General features: G+C 43.4%; 1 protein-coding gene across 1 annotated transcript in view; it reads left to right on the plus strand.

Annotated features, from left to right (window-relative positions):
• The first annotated feature begins 9596 nt into the window (after positions 1–9596).
• Positions 9597–21586, plus strand: part of LCA5L (LCA5L, lebercilin like) — a 22374-nt gene continuing 10384 nt past the window's right edge. Inside the window, 3 exon segments of the mRNA XM_006916734.2 lie at positions 9597–10437; positions 15443–15957; positions 18373–18510. Of these exon segments, the coding sequence (XP_006916796.1) occupies positions 10113–10437; positions 15443–15957; positions 18373–18510 (978 nt within the window). The 5' untranslated portion in view covers positions 9597–10112.

Here is a 21586-nt window from a genome sequence, read left to right on the forward strand (position 1 = left end):
GTAAATGTTATCTATAAATTTGTTGCTCTATCTCCAGTTATTTTTTCTTAATTCCTATTTTAGTATATTTAACTTGCAAGATTTTCTAAAAATCACACGCTGTCAAAGAAAAACAAAATGCAAAAATGTGTAATATATTACACTTTGGAAGGCAGTGTAACTTGTCTTCTATGACCTCAGTAAATTTTTAATTGAAAAAAATAAATAACTGTCTAAAAATTTAATTTCACTTTGTGGAACAAAAACGTGCCTGACCAAGTACTAACCAGGCCCGACCCTGCTTAGCTTCTGAGATCAGATGAGATTGGGCACGTTCAGGGTGGCATGGATGTAGACCAATATTTTTCTTTTATATTGGAATTTAATACCTTCAATTTTGCACCTACCTACGTGCTTTTTGCTTTGTTTTGGTTTTTTGGTTTTTTTTTTTTTTCCTTTAACCTTAGCGCTGGCATTTCCCCATCCCCAGCCCGTGGAAATCTGCGATGTTTGTCCCTCACCCACTCAGCCTTGGAACTCTGTCCACAATTTCCCCTTAGTGCTTTAACATTTCATTGCCACACTTGTGCCAACAGGCAACTTATTTCAGACTAGTTTTTCACGGCTGAACATGACCTTGAACCTTTTTTCTATCTACGCTCACCAGGTGAATTTAATCCAGTCTGATAGGCTCAAAACCCATCTAAATGCCAGTGAGCCCAGAACATGTCTCCAGCCCTGAACCTCAGACCCGTGTTCTCGGCTCCCTCCGCCCATCTCTGCTTAGATGTCTAAGGCATCTCCAACGCAGCAGGTCTACACCAGCTCCTGGCATCGCCCCAAACCTGCTCCTCCCCCACTTTTACCCACTGGGAAACCATCGTCCCAGTTGTACGGGCTTTGATGTCTTCCTTGACTCCTGTTTTAAGTCCTCCCCACATTCAGTCTGTCAACACATCCTTCAGTATGTACCCAGAATAGATGGACTAGCCGACCATGACTCCCAACCCCCATATCACCACCCTGGACCAGGCCACCACCATCCGGCGCCTGGGTCATTTCAGCAGCCTCCTAACTGGTCTCCCTGCCTTGAGTCTTACACTATGTCTCCTTTGTCTGTTACTTCAAGTGAGTAAGTTTAGAAAAAAGTGGATATGAATTTCATACATAAAAATACAATATTTTAGTACGTATTGTGAGAATTGCAACTTTTAAATCAGGTAGACAAAGCTACATAAGCACCTGACTTATTTTAGTTAAGCTAAAAATTGAAAGATGTCCCCTAACTTTCTTAGGTATATGACTATATCCTGGACAGAACTATGACAAAAACTTTAAAACTGACTTGCAGAAGAATAAAATAATCCATCGACTTCTTCCCAGTGAGAAAAAAGAAGTCATGCAAGAATTTAGGCTCTTATGTTTTTTTTTTAAGACAAGCACCAAAAGAGGCAAATTGCAGTGGAGACAAATGCTCACCCCTGTGCTGATCGTTTTGGTAGTAGGTACCTGGGCACTGATATTCTAGTTTGTCAATCACAGAGTGATGTGGTGATATGACAGGGTCCCTGCCCTCAGGGAGCTAATGGCCCCCACACACCTGTACATTTGCCAGTCTCAAGCCTCCAGCCCCCCATTTTTCTCTTTTTCCATTGAGTGAAACCCCAGCTGACCAAAGCGACATGTTAGCATTGCTGCAACTTGCAGAGGGTCCATGGGACACAGCAGGTAGTCAACCTCCAGCCCACTCAAACTTGACCTCCCACCCGCCCCTCATGCTGTCGCTTCACAGAAGAACGTAAAGCTCTCTGATGGTGCTCTCTTCCTCCAGCTAACGGAACTGCCAGCCTTCCCCACACGGTACCCATCTTACCGTCCTTCCCTCCGTCTCAGGCCACCTCTCCCTGTGCTTTGATCTCATCCCCTCCTGCTTGTCAAAACCCCTACCCCATCACTGTCAGCTATCCATGCTCTCACCTGTGCAAGCACCTGTTCCAGCTCATCTTTCCCACGGCTTTTAAAGATGCTTGAGTTTCCCATCACAAAAGAAAGGAGAGAAGAATCTCCCCTGACCCCACATTCCCCTTCATTTTCCAGTTACTGCCAATCTCTCATCCCTTTCAACAGGCAAACTTTTTTAAGAACTCGCCATCTTTAGGGCGTCCATTCCTCGTCTCTCGTTCCTCGGCCCACTCTCGTCTGCCTCCCGCCCTCATCTCTGTCCTAACGCAGAAACCGCTCACACTTCCAGGTCTCTGCGTTCTCATTCTCTCGGCAGCATTGAAATTCCACACTGTCTTCCCTCGGCCTCTGTGTCCCCACCAGCCCCCAGCCTTCTGCTGTTCCTGCCACCACTCTGCTTCACTCTCGTCTCCTGGGTCATTAATAGTGCATTTCCTCCAAGCTCAGCGTCTCTTCTCATTGTGTCCCCCTCTCCCCATGATTCCTATATCCTGACATTAGGCACAGATACATGCCCATCATCTATATGCTCTTGACTCCCAACTTTGTCCATCCAGCTTGGCCTTCTTTCCCGAGCTAGACCCATAAGTCCAGCCAGCTGAAGGGCATCGCCTCTTAATACCCCTCGGATACCTCCAGCTCAACACGCACAAGACCAAACAACCTCCCACCCCCCTCCCACAGCCGGGACCTCTACCACGGGAAACTCCTTGACCTTCTCCCTCACCCCAGCATCCAGTGGATCACTAGGCCCCAGTGATGTTGTTTCCTGTGCATCTTTCACATCTCTCCATCATCACCGGCACCTTAGTCCAAGCTCCCACCTGCCTTCGTCCAGCCTTCTGCGTGCCTCTCCTCCCAGCTTTGCTCTGTTCTGCGCTCTACGCTGCAGCCAGAGCAGCCGCTCCAGGGCCAGAGCTGACAGCATCCTTTCCCAGGCCTCCCTCTTGCGCTTACTGCCAGCTTCCCATTGCCCTTGGATTAATGATGTAAATCATGAACACGCCCTCCCATGGCGCTGCAGCTACTCAGCGCCCCCTACATCTGGAGACCCATCTGGAACCTGCACCTGCAGCCCTTCTCACGGGCCCCAGCCACACACCCGGGCCTCCTCCACCTGCCAGGCCTTGGCGCCGGCTTCTCCGTCTGCGTACCGCCATTCCTCTGCCCAGTTAGTTCCCGCTGACTCTTCGTATCTCAGCTCAGACGGCGCTTCCAGAGGAGAACTGTCCAGGTCACTGTCCAGGCCAGATGTCTCTGTCGTATGTCCTCACAGAGCTTTACAGCCCTTAGAACAGCCACCACTGTCATTATTTTATTACCGACCTGAAAGCTCCACAAAACCGGAAGCATTTGTTTGTGTTCGTTATAGTCCCCACGCCTCCCACCGATCCTGGCACATGCTACGCACCCAAATATGTGTTGAGAAAATGAACGAAATGAACATTCTAATGTGCGAGATATATCAAATGTGGGGTATTTTAATACAGTTTTATTAAAATAGAATGAAATTTCTAGAAAAGAAAATAATTACATCAGTACTAAAAATTAAAAAGAAATGTGGCAGTGGCCAGGAGAGGGAGCTAAAAATTTACACCTCTGGAAATTTATTCCTAGAATTGATGTTAAATTGTCCTTCAGTACCAGGAAATTCTGTCCCTTGTACATTGCATTTGCCACCATTTGCTGCAAGTAGACACAGTGTCTAATCCTGAAAGCGCTTCTTTGGGATGCTCAGTCTGGGAATGGATTCTAGCATGTTGTCAAAAGTAAGAAAAATGTATAAAATTGTTAAATGACCAGAACCTACATAACTTGTCTATAACCATCCAAGCTTTGAATATAGCACATTTCCATATTATTAAATAAAGCTAGAGGTTGCTGATGTGTTTAGATATTTAATTTATGGATTTTCGTGCCAGACTGGACGTTAGGAGTCACTGAGAACAGTCCGCTAATATACATTGAACAACAGAGGACAAACAGCTGACTGCACTGGCAGAGCTGGCACTCTACGTCTTGCCACACAAGCATTTTTTCTTCTACAGCGTTCTCCCTTCTTACTCATTGTTCATTCTTAACCTTCCCTCTTCAACATCAGAGTGACCCAGTTTCTGAAGCAAAAAATTGGGACACATAATCTTAAAAGTGGACGCCTGTTGGAAACAGTGTTCCTGAATGCCCTAAGCTGCATAAGCATCTTTACTGTATGATACTGTTTTCTACGAGCTACGGGAAAAGCTTTTCTATTCATTTAACGTCCTGCTTAACTTAGTGTCAAAGGGTTTGAGTTAAAGAGTTCAAGCCTCTCATTTTCTAGGAAGACCCTCAACCTGGGTCCTGCTGGCCTCTCCTCGTGACCGAGCTCCTGGCAGAAAGGCCACAGAAATGACTCTGGGCCCTCCCCAGTCACAGGGAGGCTCATGATGTCCGCCTGTCCCATCGCTGGCCCTTGTAAGTCTTGGTCAGGTCACCCTGATGGAGGAAAAGCCTCAGTGCGAAATAGACAGCAATCTGTGTGCAAATATATGGAAATTGAGTAATACTGGTTCAAAACTTTTAATTTCTTATATGAATGTTTATTTGTGCGATCTTTTTCTTTTTGTAATCGCATTCTAGGTTTTTGGAAATACATTCTTTGCTTAAAAAGAGACTAAAACCTGTTAAAAAGTACTACCCTGGAAACCGCACAGATAGTACAGCGTGAAGAACCCTCCTGCGCTCAGAACGTACAGCTGATCTTCATACATCTCAGGAAAGTCTGATAAAGCACGACAGGTATGCGTCCATTCGTTTTAAACCATTTTCACACAGGATTATTTTTGGTCTGGTCTGCCTTGTTACAAAAGCAGACTGGAAGACAACTGAGTGTGGCTGGCCACTCCTCCAAGAAAATACTTTGATAAAACTATGATTTGATTTAAATTAATAAATTAGAGATAGAGAAAATATGGCATTAGGTAGATTTTTTAAATTAGGTAAATAAACATTCTAGAAAGCATCTATTAACCTAAATAAACCATGTCGTTTAGCATAAAATCCTGTTCTTCCATTTTTCCATGAGATCACTATTGACTTTGTAACGTCGTGTGGCAGAGTCACAGTTTTCTGTTCTATAAGTCTCTCTCCAGTTTCCAAGTTAACAGCTTACTTACGGGAAAAACATTTATTATCCTGTGGGTCAGGAGTCTGGTCGCGGCCAGGTCCTATGGCTCAAAACATCTCTCGAGGCTGCAATCAGCATGTCAGTGGCGGCTGCAGTTAACTCAGGAGCCACCGAGGGGAAGATCCAGGGTCTGTGCTCACTCAAATAGCAGGCGGGCAGATTCCCATCCTCGCTGGCTGTTGGCTTGAGGCCTCAGCTTCTTGCCACACGTGCTCCTCCGTGCGTCGGCCCGCAGCATGGCAGCTGGCTTCCCTCAGTGCAAGCAGGTGAGAGAAAAAGAGGGGAGAGGGGTTGATGGAAGTCAGAGTCTTTTGGTTACCTCATCTTGGAAGTGATGTCTGAGTCACACTCAGGGAAAGGGATCACACACGGGCATGTACCCCAGGAAGTGGGGATCGGGGAGCCATCCCAGAAGCTGCCTAGCACACTGAGTGTGCACTCCAAAGACAGCTTCAGAAAAGTGAAGCGGGCGACTTACCTGATAACCCCACCCCACCCTTCTGTCACCGGAGGCACCGGAGTGCACCAGAGCGACTGTATGTGCAAGAATCACCTAGTCGTCTCCCCAGCCGAATGGATGTCTGCAGTCAGGTGATTCTTACCACCCAGTAGTCAACAGTGAGGGTACTGCTTCTGCCGCTTAGTAACCAGCGACGAGGCCTTCTCTTGTAGGTGGTCCTGACCACCTTTGGCTAAAATCAAACAGTGCAGACTGAGTCTGAGGGAGCTCAAAGGAGTTCTTCCAGAAAGATTCAGGGATAGAGCTGGTTTGGAAAGTTAAAGCATTGTTTGTTTCTTCTAGCGTGTAGTATCGTACAAGGGGAAATGCGCCGCCTCGGCCTGGGTGCAGAAGGGGCTTCCCAGGTGCACAGTCCCTAGGCCTTCAGCAGAGCCCAGGACTTCCCTCGTTTCCCAGCTCTTTCTCTCTTTCCTCTTTCTGTTACATTCTCTCTCTATATATGCATGTATAGATATGGGTAGCTATATATATACATTCACTCTTCCCACTTTTACCCCAAGATTTACCTTACTTCCCTAGATAAATAATGAACAGAAGGAAACCTTCCTTAATCTGATAAAGAAAAAAACCTACAGGTAACATCATACTTAATGGTGAAAGACAGGATGCTTTTCTTGTAGGATCCAAAACAAGACGAGAGCTCCACTCTCCCCCCGCTCCTGTTCAACATCGTGTTAGAGATTCTGGCCAGTGTAGTCAAACAAGAAAAAGAAATCAAAGCGTTCGTATTAGAAAAGGAGAATTAAACTCTCTTTATGGACAGATGGCATAGTCTAATGGGATCTACTAGAGCCAATAAGGAGTTTAGCAAAATTGTAGGATGCAAGGTCAATATGCAGATATCAATTATATTTCTATATACTAGCAGCAAACAATTGGAAATTGAAATCAAATGATAATCCCACTTACAATAGCAATACAATACCAGTTACCATTCAAAAATATGAAACATTAGGGATAAATGTAAGAAAAGATGGAAGAGCTTTACATATTGAAAACTACAAAACATCACTGAGAGGAATTAAAGAAGACCTAATAAATGGCAGGTGTATCTTATCCGTGGCTGAGAAGACTCAATTTTGTCAGGGTGTCAGTTCTCCATGAATTTATCTATAAACTCAACCCAATCTCAACCATAATTCCATTAGGCTTTTTCGTAAGAATTGACAAGCTGATTCTCAAGTTCCTGTGAAAAATCAGGGGACCTAAAATAGCCAAAACAACTTTGAAAATGAAGAACAAACTTGGAGGACTAACACTACCTCATGTCAAGATTAATTCTAAACCTGCAGTAACCAGAAGAGTGTGGTATTGGCATAAAAACAGGACTAGATCAGTGGAACAAAACAGAGCACAGAAACAGGTCCACATGTGGACATCCCAGTTTGCATAAAGGCACAAAGGCAATTCGGTGAGAGAAGAATGGTCTTCTCAGGAAACGGTGCTGGAGCAACTGACATCCTTATGCCAAAAAACAAGCAAATAAAAAAAACTTTGATCCATAACGATTAACTCAAAATGGATCAAAGTAAACTCAAAACTATAACACTTCTAGAATAAAACAAGGAGAAAATCTTTGTCACCTCAGGTTATGCAAAATTTCTCAGATGTGACACCAAAAGGACCACTTTAAAAGAACAAATCGATAATTGCACTTTATCAAAATTAAAAACGTCTGCAGACACCTTTTAAAAAATGAAAACACAAATCACAGACTGAGAGAAAATATGCTCAAACATGTCGAACAAAGACCTGAATGTAAAAGAGCTCTGAAAATGTGACAGTAAGAAAACAAACAACCCAACTTAAAAAATGATCACAAGATTTAACAGATACTTCATCAAACAAGATATGAGAATGACAAATAAGCATATGAAAAGCTGTTCGACATCAGGAGTCATTGGGCAAATGCAAAGTAAAGCCACAGTGGCCGAAAAGACCGACCAAAGAAAGTGTTAGCGGGGATGTGGAGCAACCGGAACTCTCACACACCGCTCGCTGGTGGCACGGAAAGTGGCACAGCCACTTTGGAAAACAGTGTGGCGGTTGCTTCCAAATTTACGTATACACCTATCATATGATCCAGCCATCCCACTCCTAGGTATTTGCCCTACTGAATGGATAAACGAATTTCAGTATAGTCATACGATTGGATACGACCAGCAATTTTTTTAAAAGAATGAACTGTTGATATACATAGGAACACAGATGAATCTCAAAATAATTATGCTGAGTTAAAGAAGCCAAACCAAAAAAAAAGTACATACTGTATGTTTCCATTTATATAAAACTAGAAAATGCAAACTACTCGAATGTGACCAAATCCAGTGGTGGGGTGGGGCTGGGGTACAGGGACGGGCAGGAGAGGGGAATTACAAAAGAATCCAAGGAGACTTTTGGGGGGTAATAGATGTGTTCACTCTCTTGATTGTGGTGATAGTTTCATGAGTATATACAGATGTCTAAATTATCAAATAATACACTTTAGATATGTGCAGTTTATTGTATGTCATTTATGCCTCAATAAAAGAGGTTTTTTTTTTTTAAATTAATTATATCCCAACAGCTTAGAAATCAGCTTGCTTTATATACTCAGTAAGCCAAGTAAATTGACCTATTGGATGCATTAAAAATGACCATTTTTAGGGAATATGGTCAATAATAACTATGTATGGTGTCAGGTGGGTACTAGACTTAGCGGGGTGCTGCCACGATGAAGCAAGCTAACACGTGTGAAGCCCTGGTCCGTGCCTGGTGCACAGTGGATGGTGGTGGCAATCTGGCTTTGACAGATAGTGGCTGTGTGGCAGCGCTGGGCCAGGCCTGACGTCACCACCAGAGGAAGACTAGTCTCACCCTCAAGGGTTTGCAGTCTGATGAGATCAGTCAGCGGCTGTTCTAGGTAAAGTAGCTGATGGGGAAATAGACTGACTCTTGGTTGCGTCCCTTGCCGAAGACACCAGCAGTGCCCTTGACAGCCCTGGTGTTTGTCCCGGAATTACTCTTCCGCAAGAGGAAACTACCATTCACCGATTGCTTACCATGTGACAGGTACTGTGACATATTTTACAGTCTCATTTCCCTCTATAATAACCCTATGAAATAAGTGTTCTCATTTACATGTTACAAATGGCCAAGAACACTTAAGTTTAAGTGGCAGACCGAGGTTCAAACCCAAGTTGGTCAGCCTCCAAATTGTCTGTCACCTGCTCTGTCACACTGCCACGATTGTAGCAGTTGGAGTTTCCGGTGGCGTTAATGTGCCTTAATGCTCGCATTAAGCAAATGCAGAGCCGTCTGGTTTATAGCGAAGGTTAGTTTTATTGAGGGCATACCTTTGGGGTCCTTCTTTGTGTTTCTCTATTCTCTCTAAAACATTCCTGAACTACAAATGAAGAACTGTGTTTAAATTACTTTAAATTGTACTTAATTTGAATCAAATTCACCCTAAATTTTAAAAAGTGTAACTGTGTAGGTGTTAATTAGTTTTCCAGTTGTGGCCTTTGGTTACAAGGACTTTCAACTATGTGATGTCATGTGCCCCTGATTAGATATCAGAAGCACACTATTAGATTTCAGCTTTGTTTTTTGCTTTTAAACATATTCTGGTAAAGTCTAATTTACCATTGTTAGCTCCCAAATAAGATTTTCATTTTTCACAGTGAGTAGTTAAATATATAGTATCTAAACAAACTTAGCTTTGACTTTTCCAAATCCATTATTTATAAAGGTTTGGTTTTTGTGTAGCCAAAAATATGGCTAATTAATAATTACTAAACAAATGTAAATTTTCCATTTGGTGGATTTTCTCCAGAAGGGTTTCAGTCCCTGGATGATTTTCTTATGCAAATCAGCACGTTCTTCTGAATCACTTCTGCCATCATGTAGAGTATCATCCGGGAAATCATATTCATATGATCTAAATAGAGCATAGGAAGGAATGCAAATATCCTGAATTAAAATATAAAAAATCTTCGTCATCATGGAGCAAGTAGATTAGTTTTATTCTCTATGTTTAATCTCAAAAGTGTGTGATTTCATCAATTAGTAAACAAAAGTGTGTGCATCTCTACAAATATGTCTGAGTTCTGTGAGTGTTGCATTTCACATCAGCCATTCAGACTGAGCAAGTACTGTCATTTCTTCAGTCCTGATCAAGGCAAAAAAATCCCGACAAACAGCCTTAGAGAATGAGAGTGTAATTCACTACTTCGTAAATTGTCGTCGCTGCTGTTATTAGATATGAACTTCATCTTCTACTACCTGTGAATATGATCTCACCAAAGTCTGGTCTCAGGGGTCTTCTATTTTACGTAGGAAAAAATATATAAAAACCCAACCGAAATGTTTCTAGAAAATACTGCAAAATAATGTGTTGTTTCACATTCTTAATTATTCGCGTGTAGTTAAATATAGTAAAGCATAGGTTCATTTTCCTGTCAGTAGCTATTGATGTAAAAAGTCTTTTCTTCTGTTAGGTTTACCATGTCTTTGGCTGATGCGACAGAGACCCGTACAGATGAGCATTTCCCCAGTGTGGGCCTGGAAAACAATGGGAGGCCTGCGGATCACAAGAGCAGCCCCAGCACAGCCGATTTTCCAGGGAACAGTAACGCTTCCGACAGGAGTGTCGATTACAGCAGATCTCAGTGTTCCGGCGGGAGCTTAAGGTCACACTATGATTATTCAGAAGACTTTCTTTCTGAATGTTCAGAAGTGACTACTAGTAGAAATTACTTAGAGAAGCCTGTAGTCAAAGAAATAACGGAGAAGAAACCATTCACTGTTTCTAAAATCTCCCAACCTAAAGGTAAGAAACAGAATTTCCCAGCCAAGACCAAATTTCAGTGATGTTATCATTTAACATACTAGTATTCGAAGAGGCCCACATTCAGTTTTATTATTTTTCTGTATTGTAAATGTGTGTTTTAAGTGAAGTTTTACTTTATAGGAGTTAGGAAATAGAAATTAAGAATAATTACGAAATAACAGAAAGTAAGGCTTAAGATGTACAGCCTTGCCCTCCTGCACGGCTTACTCTGCTGGAGCCTCCCTCTGAGGCTGGTTCCGTTTTTAGTTAACAGGTGGCAATGCTTGGATTACACTGGCCTCTTGCCTTTCATCTCAGCAGAAAAAGCATGGTTTGCATCGCCAACAAAATGTAAATTCCTGTCTCAACACTCCAAGAAGATGGTCTCCAAGGCCGGTGAGGCATATTGGCTAAGATAATCTTTTGAAACAGAGATGGTTCAAAAGGCTGCTGATAGTGTCATTTCCTTGTGGATTTTAAAAGCACCAACACCATCAACTCCCAACTGTCCAAGCCGGAGTTAGCCTCGCGACAGCCTAGCTCTGCTCACCCCCTGCCTCCCTGCCCAGACTGCGACCGCTCCCTGGGCTGACGCCCGACCCTGGCGTTCAGCGTGGCCTGACTCTCTGCCGCCGTGACCAGTCAACAGCTGGAAAACACTTAAGAGCCTCTATGTGTGGGGCACATCTGACTGTCACACGTACCCACATTCTCTCACCCCTGGCCTGACTAGGACCCTCGGTGCCACTTCTAGATCATCTAGAACCTTCAGCTCCCTTTCTTCCTAGCTAGAGAGCAGGGATTCTTACTCTAAGACCCACGTCTGTGAACCCCATGGAATCTGTACGTTTCTTGTGTCTTTCCGCACTTGTAAACTCTTCCCAGGAGAAGGACCCGTAGCTTTCAGCAGACGGCTGTAAGGCCAGAAGCCCCTCTTGTAGAAGCAGGGTGTCCTGCACCCACCAGCAAGGCCCAGGGCAGAGGAGAAGCCCAGCACCTTCTTTCCCCCATGAGGGGCTCAGTCGGAAGGCTGTTTGTGGCTTTAGGAATTTTTATCTCGATACTCCTGCAATGGGAGTATCATGGAAAACACCATACATGCTCCATAAAAAATACACCCCCCAAAAAATAAAATAAAATAATAAAATCAATCCCCTAAATTTAGAAACAGGCTCCAAGGATTTATGACAAGGGATCATGCACCTATGTACTACATTTTATATTGAGTCTAAGTCTTTGTGGGACTGTGTGAGAAGGTAGTTAGCGTTTATAAAACTCTTTCTACAAGAAACGAGCTGCGTTTTGAGTTCTAAGTACCTTATAATTTAACTTTTTAAAACCGATTCCTCATTTATTTGTTCCACAGCATCTATTGTGTTCCTTATGCAAGATACCTGTTCGTAGATCGGGGGCGACCTAAGTTAATTCGGCCGCCTCACAGCGCACTAGAATTCTAAAGGGCGTTCTTGTGTATGAACACTGAAATTATTTTAAACAAATCTTGGGTGCATCTTTCACTCAAAATTTATTTCCCTGAGGATCCTTACATCAGTGTTTCATGAACTTAAAGCACTGTAACCTCAAGCTTTGTCACAGAATGACAAAGCATCTCCTTGGTTCATCCTTCCGTTGTTCCCTTACAGCTCATGTCTTGCAAGTGTTTGCCGAAGAGACTAAAGCAGCAAGTGACTCATTTAATTCTAACCCAAAGCAAAGAGGCTTCATGTTTCAGCCAGCGCAGCCCCTTCTGATGTGCAGGTTCCACATCTGTCCCCTTGTCTCATATATTGAAAGTAGATCTCTGGTCCTTAGGGGCTGGGAACACTGGACGAGAAACCACCAGTATAGACTCAGAATTTACCAAAGGATAAGAACATCAGAGATCATTTTCAATTCCCATCTTAGAAAAGCAAATTTTATGGCAGAAAAACGATAAGGATGAAACGAGGACTTCGATTTGACAGGATGTTTGCTTTGGTCAAATCCTGGAGGTTGACTGTAATCAATGTAAATAGCAAGCAGTTTATTTCTGCAATCTGATTTTCAAATATTGGACATTTCCTTCTTTTGTAGGAAATGTACTTTCAGAACTCTTTTGCTTACATATCCTTTTTGATGTGTTTTGTCAATACGATGCCAAAACGTGCGATACAGTCATTCCCAAAATTGGTATACCAGAAAAGAAATTCATTTACTGCTGTTGGTTGTGGGGACACTTTTTGCCCTGTTGTCTTTAGTCGGTGTAGGTGGAAGACCAAGGTAGTGTTGAAAGAGGCAGCCTCTGGGAGCTGTGGAAACCAGAAAGGGGGGAGGCCCCCCTGACCCTCTTCTTACCCCATCCTTGGAGGAAGTCGCCAGCTCTATGAAGGGGAAATACAGAGTAGACAGGGCAGAGGGCAGAGCCAGCAGAAGCAAGGGGGAACATGGAGCAGAACCAAGCCACGAGGATGGAACAGAAGGCGAAGCCGAAGAGCGAAGGGACCAGGAGAGGGGACGAGACGAGGCCAGGGAGGACAGGGGAAGGAACCGCATGCGCAGGGCGGCGCGCTATGAGGACAGCTGGGTGGGGGGCGGGGGGTGGTGCCTAGGAAGGAGAGGAAGGAGAGGAAGGAGTGCCCGCTCGTTCTGGGGACTGTTAGAAGGGCACGTTGCATTGTAAGTGAGGAGAACAGGGCCTTTTTGGTTAACTACGGACTTAAATGTACATGTTTTTGGTGAATTAATATGAGTGTTTTAACTCACTCAATGGTTTAAAAATTAAGTATCCTAAGAGTAGTTTAATCATTCAGCTGAATCTGCCTTAACTGTGTGAAATGAGATAGAAATTATAAGTTTTGCCATTCTTATTATGTGTAGGTTAGGATAATGAAATATAAAACCATTAAGGATTAAACCTGATCTTCATGTTCTGTACGCTTCACAGCTATGTGAGTATGTGTGGTGTGTAGAGTATGAACTTGTTCTCTACCACTCAAATGCCAGGTGGCACGTTTACCTTTCTGAATCAACCTGACTCGTCCCTTCCCACCCGCCCACTAAGGCAGACAAGAAGTTCAACCTCAGGCGCAATGTGGGGAACAGAGGTCACGTGGAGGGCCTTGCACAGACAAAAACATTCGAGGAAGGGCCTCTGGCCCTCCGTTCTCATCATGTCTGCGTTCCTTGCCCACATGATGCCTAAAAGGCTGACACCTCCTCTTTCCAGAGCACCCAAGCACCCTGCACACAGCCCCGCCTGGGGCCTTGGCCAGTGCCCTCAGGCCGTGGCCTTGAGTCCCCAGGCGCCCACTCCTGCGGACTCCGCCCACTCTCCCATCACTTGAACGCACGCGAGACAAGAGCACAAGCCTCCCCTGCCCATGTGACCCACCAGCCCTCATCCTTCTAGGAGCTCCCTCTCCTCTCCAAGGTCACGCCACCCAAGACCTGGAAGGCACTACAAGTTAGAGGTCAAGCTCAGTCATGCTGGGCATGGCGTAGAACATGACAGCCGACACCCACTCCCGTTTTAAACCCCAGCCTGATCCACATCCCCTGGGTTTAGGGCTCCCCCTGCCAGGGCCCAAGGTGTTTGAGTGGCCTTGACACAACCACAGGCACTTCCACTGGCCTTCTTAGTGGGTGTCACAGAATATGGCCTGCTCTGCTTTCCGGTTTTCACTGTGCTCAAAAGCCGACTCCAAAATACTCAGACTCAACCATACCCCCTGCTAAATTGTGACCAGTGGGAAATTAAATACCATGGGAGGCATAGCTGGAAAGGCAGCCCATCACTTACTGATGCGATACAGATAGTGTGGTCGTGGTCAAATCCATACGGTCTGTCAGCCAGGATTCAAACGCTTGACCCCAGAAAGCACCCTCCGCTTCTTCTGGCTCACTGTTCCCATCCCAGGCAGAGTCGCCTTTCCCACAGCAGACGTATTAAGCCCTGTCTCAGAATGTGTCCACGCTCGGCCAGTAGCTTAAGGGTAGGACTCCAGTGAGGCTGGCCATGACCTTCCTTTCTGTCTCCAAGATGAAGACTAGCTATTTTAGATTCTGGAATCCAGATTCAGTCTCTCTCAGAATATAGATGTACTAGTATGTACACACACACACACACAGATGTGCACATATACATACGTAGCTATCCTAGATACGGAGCAGCAGTGTAGGCACACAGCCCTGGGTTCTGTCTCTCCACTGACTAGCTGTGCACCCCTCGACAAGTGATGTCACTAAGCATCAGTTTGTTCATCTGTAAAATGCTATGCATACATCTGACATACTCTAATTCAATTATGTAAGCTTGGTGCTCATATGCTTGGCGTGAGATTGTTTGGATACTTTTTATTTAAAATAGACCCTGATCGCAAGCTCCTTAGCTACTTTACTCAGTGCCCAGGCAAAGTAAAGTAGGAAAAACAGCCTGTGTTGGACCTATTGAGACATGGATTATCTGTATGTAAACTCTAAGCAGGTTAATGGCTTTTTAAGGGTCTTTGTGGATATATGAGATCTTCATATATAATGTTGAGCTCTAATATTACACTGTACCTCATAACATTGTCAGAAGAATTAAATCAGGTAACCTATATAAGGCATTTAGTTTAATGTCTGACATATGGTAAGCACTTAATAAATGCTGTTATCGTGATTTTTAATTTAGCTTTTATCAAATAAATGAGTACAGGCTTCAGAGTCAAAGAAGATCTGGTTTCCAATCTACTGTGTCCCTATGTGGTTCGTAAACTTGGACAAACAACTTAAAATGTCTAGCTATGAAATAGGCTACAACTGACCTTAAAGAATCGTATTAAATGAGAAATCTATATATAAAGTACCCAGCCTAAGCTTAGGTATTCATTAAACGTTAGTTCTTTCCCCTTCTCATTTTCAATTAACATATATATGTGTGCCAGGGGGTTATGCATGCAATATGCATGCATATTGGAACAGCTGCATTTCTATATCTATATATACATATATTACTGGTAACAAACTGGATTATCTGCTTACACAGGCCAGAAGGAAATCTCAACTGATAAAAAGCACAACTGGAATGTATCATTTTTAAATTCTAAAATCAATCTGATTGCCCAAAGAAGAGATGCCATGACCCATCGCATACTCTCAGCAAGACTTCATAAGATTAAAGAACTAAAAAATGAATTATCCGATATACATCGTAAACTGGAAGCCACAGTCGTGGAAAACCAATTTTTGAAAAAACTTCAGATTAGGCACTTGAAAGCTATAGGAAAATATGAGAATTCACAAAATAACGTACCTCAGATTATGATTAAACATCAGAATGAAGTAAAAAATTTAAGGCAGCTGCTCAGGAAATCCAAGGAGAAGGAAAGGACCGTCTCCAGGAAGCTCAGAGACACGGACTGCGAGCTGCTGAGGACCAAGGACGCCCTGCAGGCTCTGCAGAAACTCTCCGAAGACAGAACCCTCGCGGAGAGGGAGGAGCTCACGCAAAGCCTGTCTGTGCTTACGACGAAAATGGAGGCAAATGACAAAAAAATACAGGTCTGTATCTTCAGAGGCCTAGAAATGTTAAGTTTCCAAAGCGGATACGCAGAGGGTGCACCTCGTTCCTCGCCGCTGTCTAATGATGCGCTGCCCCCTGCCGGGGTCGCCTGGACACGGGGCAGGTAGCAGGCTTGACGGGAGGACAGAAATGGCCAGCTGGGAACTGGAAAGGTCTGAAGATGATTGTCCTCTAAGGCCGCCCAGCCACCGGTGTCAGTGGACGTTTCTCACGCGCTGAAAGGTTGCATTGTGTTGTGTTCTCGTGTTGTGTTGTGTTGTGTTGTGTCGTGTTGTGTGAGACCTGTCTTAGAAACCAACCCTCTGCTTCAAACTGTTTATTAAAAAGGCTACCGCCCGGAAGACCTAAGGTGCCTCTCTTCAGTCCCTTTGCTGGCCGCCTCCCTCGGGGGTTTGTCCAGTCACTCCTACCAGGACATTTCCATACTTTTGAAATAGAAATTCCTCCCAGATAACACTCCTGGGAACAGAGAGGGAAAAAGGAATTAAAATCATCGAAGAAATGAATGGGTTGATTTTCCTCAACAATACACAGCTGTCCAAAGCTTGGGGGTTCCATTGTAAGGATGATTTGGGAGAACACCTCGATTATATCGACAATTCTGCCTATTTTACATCAGTTAGTTTTTGGTCTCTATAGACATAAAAATATAAATGGAATTAATTTACTGTTAAATTCCTTAAGACAATGGTGAAAGAAGTATTTTCTGTGATCTTGAACTAAGAAAATATCAGATTCATTTCATTCACTTTTTTATCTCTTTGGTAAAATCCTCCTCTATTTTCAAAGAGAATTTTCTCACATAAAATAGATATGTGAGCTACAGAAAGTAACAAGAACCTCTGTTTTCACTCGTATAAGACACCGAAGTTCCCTTCTCTGGGCTTTTAGGGAATTAGCATATGTCATGTAAAAGTAAAAGTATTTTTATCTCATCCACACATTTTTACATCTACATGTTTAGGCAGTTAATGTTTCTATATTAACAAAATCGAAAAGAATTCAAGAACTAATTGACTGTTTTCTTATCAGAAGCACTTGGTTTTATGAGACATTCCATCTGGTTGTAGGGCATTTGGTTGGGGATAAAAATGTTCGTTGGCCCAAACACGTAGGCAATTTTTTTAATGTTAATAGTTTAGGGAGTGGGACTTTAGCGATTATTTCATCCTTTTAGCTTGTCATATTTCAAACTTTTCTTTAATGAGAAAGTGTTAATGTCACAATGGGGGAAACCACACTTAATGGAAAATAAAAGAAAGAAGAGCCTCGGCCCACGCTCCGCTCACGCCCAGGCCAAGGAGTCCCCCCAGGCAGCAGCGAGCGAGCCCCACGTAGAGATGGGCGCAGGCTAAAGCAGCCCTTTCACCGTCACAGTTGGCCCATGTGGCTGTGGCTCTGTGAGTCCCCAGTGTGACTTCCCATTGCAGTGATCGGTCACGGTCCACAACAGTCCGCACTGATGCTAGACACCCCCTTAGAAAGAGAGGCTTGAGAGGCTTATAAGGAATACAGCTGGTCATCGAATAGCATCATTTCATCTGACGTCGTGTCCTTATAATGTCAATGAGAAAAACACGTCCCACAGCCGTGCATGCGAGGGGAATCGGTGCCCGCCTCGTCCCAGTGTGAGTGCGTGTGGCTGTTGGGTGAGGGGCCCTACGATGGAAGAGTAGAAGGGCGTCCTGTCCAGGGCAGGTCCCGCCTTGTCCCCCGAGCTGCCTGGAAAGACGCTGCCCAGCCACCACCCTGAACTGGAATCAGCAGGTTGACAAAGAATTATCTTGTTTTTAATTTATCTTTCTTAAATGAATGTATAGCTCACATTTATTTTGATGTTTAATATTAGATGTGTTTTACATCTTTATTTAGAAGTTTGGTGGTGTTTTTATGACCAGAAATATGCCGTAGGAACTTAACTCTAGTTTGTATCAATTAGCCTGTGGTAACATTGGTATTGCTATACATCATTTTACTTAAAGTCACAGTCTCCAATAACCCACCCAAGACATAAGTGAGGACTTAGCGTCCACTATGCCGAGTTAGCAGAATACTTCACTTTGGCAGAACTGATTAGGTTTAAAGGGTGACCTTGATTTTATTTATTGATTTTTCAGAATCCATTCAAAAAAATTTTTTTATCAGATTCTAGAGTATAGAAAACATTAGATTCAAAACATATGATATTTATTCCCTAGAGTTTGGGTCTGGAATTTTTTGGCTCTTTGGGTGTATGTTTGTTTAGTTCTAATAATATGTCCCTTATGCAAGTCATACACTAAAATCGTATTAAAAATTTGCACTTCTCATAAATGTAATAAGTTCCATTACAATTAAAGTTTTTAATAAAACTACACTGGTTACAGAGTGGTTGAAACATATACTGTTTTCAGAGCTTGGAGAAACAGCTGGGGCTGAACAATAAAGCCTTCCATCGGCAGCTGGCTGTCGAGAACCAGAAGACAATAGCAGCTCAAATGGCTACAAAGACCCTGCAGATGGAAGTCACACGCCTTCAACAAAAACTTAAGGTACTTTCTTTAAGGCCAAATGCAACAAAATTTGTGAAATTCTGCTTCTCAAAATATCAGAGCTACCTATGCCTATTATATCTCTAAGTTATTTAACTTTAGGAATACATTTCTCAAATTAACTTTTTGCCCTACAACCATGTGAATGGATAGAGGATTTGAAATTATTAAAATGAGTTAACGGCCTGGTGAATGTGTGCCGAAATTAGAAAAATTAAAGCTCTATTGTACTTATTAATAAAACTTCCTGTTATTTTTATTTCATCATATGAAGTAATATTATTATACTTTGTTAATTTTTTAATGGAACCCAAAATAAATTTTTAAATTTAAAAATTAACTTATAACGTTAAAATGTGTAGGGTAATTTTAGTGGCCTATAGATTTATTTTAACATTTCACTTGCAAAACCGTTCTTTACAGTGCACTTTAAGGGAGCATTTGAGAGCTTGTTCCCCAGCACATGTCATCAATTTGGCTCAAATAAACTCATAAAAGTTCAATAAATAGGCTTCCAGTCAAGATGGTGGAGTAGGTAAACGCTGTGCTTGAATGCTGTGCTCCCATGACAACATCAAAATGACAACTGAACTATGGAAGAGCCATCACTGGGAATTGCCTGAAGTCTAGCGCAGACTCACTGCTAACGACTCGCTGGCTCCCACCAGCACTGGGGCTGCAGACAAAAGGTGCCAGGGACACACGGGAGGAACTGAGTCATCTGCTTCGGGGCAAGGGCTGAGGGGCAGCTCTCCCCGCCATTTTGTTCCTTTGTTGAGCCTGCCCCCACCGGCTCGCAGACCTAGGCGGCTGCCATATCTGCGTCACCATCAACATATTTAACACTGGTCCCCGGCCTGGTGACTCCTTGAGACCCTGCCCCTCCCAACGTACAGGCCCACCCAGGCGCCTCCAGTGGCTTTTCCATATAAACAGCCCGTCTTGGCTCAGGCTTCGAACTTTCCTAAAATCTCACAAAGGTTCACAAAACCCAAACAAGCAGCATCTGGCCTCGGCGTGCCCCGTACCGCTTACTGAGCAGCCCCAAGCCCAGCAGCAGTGGCAGAGGCAGCTGGCCTCGGTTTGCAGCTTGGCCTCTTTAGGCATTTCCAAGCCCAGCGTGGGTGATGGCCATCTGCGGATTGCTTGGTGACTCACGCCTGGTGTCCCCAGGTGAGTTACAGGCTGCAGCTGAACTTGGCCTGTGACATTCGCCCCTACCAGGAGGCCCCAGCCTGCATGTCCAGTGGACATCTTTGGTCTGAGCCAGAGCACCACCTTCAGTCACGCCTGAGGACGACATGCCCAAAGGGCAGACTGGGCAGGCACCAGAGTCCTGCTAAAGTGAATCCTGCTCTGTAGGGTCGGCCCCTGCACAACAGCTCCTCTACTGGTCACAGCCAGTCATCACAACCATCAGCCTGAAGGCTAATCCCTCCCACTGACATGCAAACGGCAACCCAGGCTCACCTACAACAGGATGATGGCACACACAACCCACACAAGGGACACACCTGGAGCACCCAGCTCACGTGACCAGGGAAGACTGCCTGCCACTGGGACCCACAGCACATCTATTACATAAGGCCACTCTACTAAGACCAGGAGACATAACAGCCCTATACAATACATAGTAACAAACACAAGTAGGCAGCCTAATGGGATGCCAAAGAAACGTATTCCAAAAGAAAAAACAAAGCTCCAGAGAAAGAACTAAACAAAATGGAGACAAGCAATCTGTCAAATGCAGAGTTCAAAGCACTTGTTATAAGGATGCTCAGTGAGCTTAGGGGGACGGTAGATGAACTCAGTGAGAACTTTAACAAAGAGATAAAAATAAAAGTGGAGATAGAGAACATAAAAAAGACCCAGTCGGAAATGAAGACTACAGTAACTGAAATGAAGAATGCCTTAGGGGGAATCAACAGTAGATCAGATGAAGCGAAGAATCAAATCAGTGATTTAGAAAATAAGGTAGCAAAAAACACCCAGTCAGAACAGCAAAAAGAAAAAAGAATCCAAAAAAATGACGATAGTTTAAGGGGCCCTGGGACAACCTCAAGCATACCAACATTCACATCTTAGGGATACCAGAAGGAGAAGAGAGCGAAGAATTGAAAACCTATTTCAAGAAATAATGATGGAAAACTTCCTTAACCTGGTGAAGGAAATAGACATGCAAGCCCAGGAAGTGCAGGGAGTCCCAAACAAGGTGAACCCAAAGAGGCCCACACCAAGATACATCATAATTAAAGTGCCAAAGGTTAAAAAAAAAAAAAAAAGAATCTTAAAAGCAGCAAGAGAAAAACAGTTAGTTACCTACAAGGGAGCACCCGTAAGACTGTCAGCTGATTTCTCGACAGAAACTTTGCAGGACAGAAGGGATTGTCAGGAAATATTCAAAGTGATGAAAAGCAAGGACCTACAACCAAGATTACTCTACCCAGCAAAGCTATCATTTAGAATCAACGGAGAAATAAACAGTTTCTCAGACAAGAAAAAGCTAAAGAAATTCATCATCAACCAGTATTACAGGAAATGTTATTGGGACTTCTTTAAGAAGAAGAAAAAAGATAAAAAGATAAAAAATATGAATAATAAAATGGCAATAACTACATACCTAGCAACAATTACTTTAAATGTAAATTGATTAAATGCTCCAATCAAAAGAAAAAGATAGGGCGGCTGAATGGATAAGAAAACAAGACCCTTACATATGCTGCCTACAAGAGACTCACTTCAGATCAAAAGACACACAGAGACTGAAAGTAAAGGAATGAAAAAAGGAGTTTCACGAAAATGGAAACAAAAAAAATAGCTGGGGTAGCAATACTTAAAACAACAAAATAGACTTTAAAACAAAGGTTATAACAAGGGACCAAGAAAGACCCAATTATCCCACTTCTGGGTATTTATCTGAAGAAACCGAAAACACTGAAGGGGCATGAGAATCCATATGTTCATTGCATCATGACTTACAGTAGCCAAGATATGGAGGCAACCTGGGTGTCCATCGATGGATGAATGCATAAAAAAGAGGTGGTATGTATATATATATATAAATATACATACACAC

Source organism: Pteropus alecto, unplaced genomic scaffold (genome assembly GCF_000325575.1).
Source record: "Pteropus alecto unplaced genomic scaffold, ASM32557v1 scaffold97, whole genome shotgun sequence".
NCBI lineage: Eukaryota > Metazoa > Chordata > Mammalia > Chiroptera > Pteropodidae > Pteropus > Pteropus alecto.